The sequence below is a fragment of the Mchenga conophoros genome, linkage group LG16 (assembly GCF_057382185.1).
Source record: "Mchenga conophoros isolate Kocher_MC1m ecotype Shallow Benthic linkage group LG16, M_conophoros_male_GT1.1, whole genome shotgun sequence".
Classification (NCBI taxonomy): Eukaryota; Metazoa; Chordata; class Actinopteri; order Cichliformes; family Cichlidae; genus Mchenga; species Mchenga conophoros.
Genome location: NC_140541.1, coordinates 26,370,582 through 26,377,139, shown reverse-complemented (window position 1 = coordinate 26,377,139; position 6,558 = coordinate 26,370,582). Strand labels below are relative to the sequence as shown.

At 39.6% G+C, this 6,558-nt stretch overlaps 1 protein-coding gene across 1 annotated transcript in view; it reads right to left on the bottom strand.

Annotated features, from left to right (window-relative positions):
* Positions 1-2,442: 2,442 nt before the first annotated feature.
* The window catches only part of abca12 (ATP-binding cassette, sub-family A (ABC1), member 12), a 59,333-nt gene continuing 55,217 nt past the window's right edge, over positions 2,443-6,558 (bottom strand). The window contains exons 66-71 of the mRNA XM_085248865.1: positions 6,124-6,258; positions 5,462-5,565; positions 5,086-5,178; positions 4,731-4,836; positions 3,623-3,760; positions 2,443-3,155 (exon numbers count right to left, since the gene is read on the bottom strand). Coding sequence (XP_085104991.1) covers positions 3,072-3,155; positions 3,623-3,760; positions 4,731-4,836; positions 5,086-5,178; positions 5,462-5,565; positions 6,124-6,258 — 660 coding nt within the window. The 3' untranslated portion in view covers positions 2,443-3,071. The remainder of the gene's footprint in view (positions 3,156-3,622; positions 3,761-4,730; positions 4,837-5,085; positions 5,179-5,461; positions 5,566-6,123; positions 6,259-6,558) is intronic.

Below are 6,558 nucleotides of genomic sequence, written 5' to 3'. Positions count from 1 at the left end.
TCTACACCTGGGTTTCTCTCATTCACACCCATGTATTCTGTCTCAGTTCTACTGACTCTCATTCCTCTTTTCTTCAAAGTATACCTCCACCTCACTAGGCTCTCTTTCACCTGCTCCCTACTCTCACTATAGATCACATTGTCATGTGCAAACATTATTGTCCACAAAGAGTCCTGCCTCACCTCATCTGTCGACCTGTCCATCACCACTGCAGACAAGAAGGGTCTCAAGGGTGATCCCTGATGTAATCCCACCCCCACCTTTAACTCATCTCTCACTCCTACCACACACCTCACCACTGTGTCTCTGTCCTCATACATGTCCTTCACAACTTTCACATACGCAATCTCTTCTACGCTTCTATACTTCTCTATCGACACTCTCAAAGCAAACATTGCATCTGTAGTGCTCTTTTTCGGCATGAAGGTGTACTGCTGCTCTTAACAGCTCGTTTGCATAGCTTCATGGTATGGCTCATCAACTTTATCCCTCTGTAGTTACTACAGCTCTGCACATCACTCTTGTTCTTGAAAATTGATACCAGTACACTTCCCTGTTCCTCTCTCCTACACATATATGTATGTATGTATGTATGTATGTATGTATATATATATGTATATGTATATATATATATATATATATATATATATATATATTGACTGGCATGTTAAACAGATCTTTAGGAATGATTTTTCTTCTGCAGATATGCTCAAAAAACACCAAGTCCTTGCAATTGTTATATCTGGGCTGGATTACTGTAATTCCTTATGATAGACTTTTCTTTTCCTAAAAGGTCCCAGAAGAGGCTTCAATTGATCCAAAACATTGCCACTAATGTGCCATCTAAGACTAGGATGAGGAAAAAAACCTGATTCATCCTGATTTGCCAGAAAATGCTTCTGCCAGAAAATGCTGAGGATTTTCTATGAGTCTGTGGTGGCCAGTGCGATCCTCTATGCTGTTGCATGCTGGGGGAGCAGGCTGAGGGTCGCAGATGCCAACAGACTTAATAAACTGATCCGTAAGGCCAGCAATGTTGTGGGGATGGAGCTGGACTCCCTCAAGGTGGTGTCGGAGAGGCGGATGCTGTCCAAGATAAAGACAATGTTGGATAACACCTCCCACCCACTCCATGACATGCTGGTCAGTCACAGGAGCTCGTTCAGTGAGAGACTGAGATTACCGAAAAGCACCACTGAACGACACAGGAAATCATTCCTGCCTGTGGCCATCTCCCTGTACAACGCATCCACTTAACACACTGTTTGCTGCTACAACTACACATGTTTCTTTTCCAAATATTTATTTATAAGTGACTTATGTATGTATGTATGTATATATATGTATATATTGTACTATTCTTAGTTAGCGTATTGTCTGTCTTGTCTTAATGTTGGTTTAAAATGGAGCACTGTAACAAAAAATAATTTCCCCCAGGGATCAATAAAGTATTCTGATTCTGATTCTGATTCTGATTTGTATTTAAAATCTTTCTCCTCAGCACGAAGCCCTGAATGATCAGACTTTATATAGACCTCATTTACCACAGGACCACCATATTATTCCAACAGAGCACTTCATTCTCAAACTGCAGGCTTATTTGTGATTTGTAGTTTATGTAAGTAGAATGGGAGAAAGAGCCTTCAGATATCTGGCCCCTCTACTGTGGAACCAGATCCTAGTTCGGGCTTGGAAGACATTAACTCTTTCCGCTTATAAGATTAGCCTTTAACGTTTGCTATTATAGGTGCAAGGTACTTGAGAGACTTTGTTTGATGCACCAAGTACATCTCCCCCACTCCCCTTTTTTTCAGTCCGTGTGCATTTATATACCAGTACTGCATGTTATTAACTTTTGTCAAATTTTTCCTGAAACCTTTTTTTGTTGTTTCTGGTCTCCCCTTTCCCCTCACCAGCCACTGCAGTATGCTACCTCTTTCAACCCTTCCTTAGGTTTCTTCCTGTAAAAAGGACGGTCTTCCCCAGTGTCGCAAAGTGTTTGCTCATAGGGCATTATATGAATGTTAGGGTGTTTACCTTACAGCACAAAATAGCTGGTTATATGAAAATAATATATGAAAATATATGAAAATAAATGGATAGAACTGAACTGAATTAATTAGTAGAAATGCAATAATACATCTGCAATGTTTTTATAACTTATAGTGACCACTGAAGCAAAATCAAAGATCTTAAATAGTCCCTGTGCAGAAAAATAGTAGAAGCATAAACAGTAGGCAAATGAACAGCAGCTGCACTTGAAAAATAGCTTTATTAAATTATAAAAAAATAGGCTTGATGCAGTTAATACCACATGGAGCAGGTCCATAGGCAAAAAAGTCTATTAAATATTCAGTACAGTCATTCCAGAAGTTACATATACCCTTGGAGAAAGTGTTAATGAGTGAGGGGAAAGTGCATATTAAGCTCTCAGTGTCAATATTTTCTTTTGTCAAATTTAAAATAGAATAGAATAGAATAGAATAGAATTCAACTTTATTGTCATTGCACATGCACAGGTACAGGGCAAAATTTCATCTCAGGAGCAGAATTATATATAGTTCACATAAAAAAATACATTACTTTTTGTTTGTGTTATATATTTATTAAATGAGTATGTTATGATGTTGTATAGTGATGGTTTGCCACCAATGACCTTAATTAAAAATCATTCTAAATATTTTATTAGCTATGGTCTAATATTCTAGGTAAAGGTAGGTAGGTAAAAAGAACCCTAGCCACAGAGAGAAATTAACAGACTACATAATTAAAGTAAACGTCATATATAATGTTACCTGAATGATTCAAAGTGAACATGCAAACAGTGTTATGTAGAAGAGTAATTATTCACTTCATCTACTCGTGTATGCAGACTGGCCATGTATTCTTATGCTTTTCATCAACAGTTTGATTTGGTAAGAAAAAAAGTGTAATTTAACCTTCATATTCACAGTCAAGTGACTAAAAAATAATATTCCTAAAAAGAACCCACAAACATTTAAGTCACATTTTCTACTATATTAAGGTCAGATTTAGTGTGAATGGACACACACTAAAGATGGCAGTCAGCTCTATGCTTGTACTTCATCTTCATCTTCGGCGTCAATTGGTATGGTTTCCATGCCGATCTTTCCCATGGCGAAATTGATGAAGACCTGTGAAGGTTCAGCAATAATGTAAGAGCCATGTCAATATGAAAGGCAATTATTTTTCTCTGACCTGCTTAATTTTGGCTGGTCCGTTTCCCAACCCCCCCACCCCTCCTGTCCTGTCTTCTGCCTATAGTATGTTCCAATCCCCAAGCCTCAAAGGGGTAAAGTGGTTGAAGAATATCAGCACTGGCTGCATATAAAGCTCTTGGATTCTCACCCTAACTCATATTCCATTTATTTTCCCTCAGGCCTCCCCTCTGTCAGTTTCCCTCTGCCTCTTTTAAACTTTCTCTTTCTCTGTCTTTCACTCCCACTCAGCTTTCTTGTGTCCCTGCTTCTTTTCCCACCTCTCTTCTTCTCTCACTCCCCGTCGCTTTTTTCTGTCCCTTGCCACCATCAACCCACACCTACAAAAACCTCACACTAGTTCTTCCCCTCTCTCAGTTTATGTTGTCTCTTTTTTTTCTCACCTCATCCAGTGTGGTCTGGCTCACAGAGAAGTGCTTGATCTGCAGAGCAGTCTTGTTGGACTCCAGCTGGTCGAAGATGTCAGCCAAACCTCCAGGAGCAAATGGGACGTGGTACTCCACCACAGCCGAGTGCTGGTCCTGTGTGTTGGAAAAGGATGCCAAATGTGAGGTAAAAAGTTAAAAGAAAGTGCTCCTTCTTCTTTAACTATAATTTGATTCTTGCACTTGTATGAAGAAAATAAAATCCTTCTTAATCTTACAATGCTGCAAACATTATTTTGGGGGTAGAAAATCTACTTTTTTTTTTAAATACTGTATACGCACTGTACTTTTGGTAAGGGCTCTGGGCACAGCAGGTTCTCATATAATGAGTTTCCTTCTATTCTTAGCTGAGCAAGTCAGCATTATAATGAAGAAAAGTCCACATGGGCAGCGAGGTATCAGACAAAGTTCATTTTTTATAGATTCTTTAATGGTGCACTGATCATTATTATCATATTAACACTGATTCAAACGTGTACAGGGAACACGGTTAATCACAGTGACAAATACACAAAATGATCACCCAGCTCGGAAGGTAACCCCATGCTTAAATGACTGATTTAGCGCTTTCACGGGCAACAACTTTGCTATTTTGGTTCACTCCCACATTCCCTCAGGAGTTGGTGAAGAGTGAGGCAGATAGAAACATGACACCAAATTAGTGCTTATGCTGATTCATGTCTGCTGGATGTGTAAATAAGCAACTGTTTGCTAACACGTTTGCCTTAAACACTGACAAATATAGCCATATTTATATATCCATCTGTTATATATAATTATATACCAGAAACATAAACGATCTAAAAGACCTTGGAATACTGCCAGGATTTGTCACAATCACTGCATCTGTGGATTTATTATATTAGTTTGTTAGGCAAATAATAAAGGATGGAAATAATACCCAAAAAAGGCTCATAATTTAAGAGTATCTTGCCTTATTAATTATCAGTTGATCATTAATGCCTCGTGTACTTTAGAGTTTATAGTGTATATTTAAAAATATGCACAGAAAGTAGTCAAGAGTCCTTTTTTTACCAAGTACTCTTGACTGCTCTGGATAACTCACCTTGAGATAAGTGCTGGGGAATCTGCGCTGCATGAAGCTAGTGATTTTCCCTACGTCACAAGAGGCCTCAGCCAAGTACATCTTCACAGTGAACCCATTGCCAAACCTGCACAAGGGAGATTTTATGAACAAAGCAGAGTTCTTACATGTCTGAGGCATGGGGCTCTGGTGGTGGAGTGAGAGAGAGTGTGTGTGTGTGCGTGCGTGTGTGTGTGTGGTGGAGGGCACTGTTCTTACAAATTAAATTGAGCATTCAACTGCACAAAGGACCATGGGGGGCAAGAAAGAGAGGCAGTGGAGACAGGGTGTGGAGAGCAGTAATGGCAGGGTTGTAGGATGAGGAGAGGTCACTAACCTGTTCTTAATGTGCTGCAGGGAGCCCAGGCATCGGAACTGACCTTTCACCATGATGGCAAGACGACTGCACAGTGCCTCACATTCCTCCATGCTGAGATTTGGAGACAAGGAGGGAAAGATAAAAGGTCATACAAAGGTCCATTAGGATAAAAGTATATATATATATATATATATATATATATATATATATATATATATATATATATATACATACATACACATACACACACACACATATATATGTTATTACATTTGTTATCAAGAGTATGCTGTGGGAAAAAGATTGAATGGCTTTGTCCTAGAATGCTAATCATCTCTGCACAAATCTCTCCTTTGTGCTGAGGTCATATAATGGGTGCATGATATCTTCTAACCTGTGGGATGTGAGAACCACAGCACACTTTCCTTTCACTTCCTCAGAGATGATTTTCCATAGGTGACGCTTAGTACGAGGGTCCATGCCAGAGCTTGGCTCATCCTGTGGATAACGGAGGAATGAGACAAGAATAGAGGAATGGTCAAAACAGCATAAAGGCATCAAATGAAAACATGGAAGGCAGCATGTAGCAAACACAGCGTAGTGCATACAGTAGAGGGAAGGGCACAGCAAAGAAGAGAGAGTAAACACATATATAAATGCAAAATAGGAATGGGGATGGGAGGTCCAGTGTTGCATGCAGAGCAAACAACAGAGAAATGAAGACAAATCAAACAAGGGAGCACTGGTTACTGAAGAAAACACGGGGAGGAAAAGGGAATAGCTGAAGACAAAAAGGGATGGAAAAAGAGAGAGAGGATTTGATGGAGACATAGGCACAAACAAACTTAAAAGCTACAGGCAAGACCCCTCGGGTAAGCTTGGGTAAGCAGACTAATTAACTATATGCGATCTGTCAAGTCTAAGTGATCGATATCTGCTTTCCTTCAAAGACCATTTCAGGAAGAACGGTGCAGAGTTAGTTTAATATTTGTTGTCTGGTGACTTGTTAGGAAATTAAATGTGCAGCTACAGCAGTGTGAACAGGTGTGTTCTCACCAGGAGAAGGATTTGTGGATTCCCGATGAGAGCCAGCGCTGTAGAGAGCTTCCTTCGGGTGCCACAACTGTAACCGTCGGTAATGATGTTTCTGTGGTAGTTGAGCTGCAGCCTCTTCAGTAGGTAGTTCACCAGCTACAGAGGAAACATGCAGGGGATTACAAAGTGGATGGACAAAATAACAAACAGCACACGTGAGAGGACTCTAGTTTGGCATTCACTAATCCCAGCCAGAATGTGACTACACAGATAGGTTACATTGTAATAATTTTTAATTAGCAGTCTGTTTTCTTTTTTAATTGGTGGTGCAGCACCAGTGGTCAAAGCAAATCATTTATTTATTACTGCATGGACTACCACCTGTTAGATAGTCATGTTAAATCTCTTGTTCGGTCTTGCTTTTATCATTTAAGAAATATTTCTAAATTGAGCTCT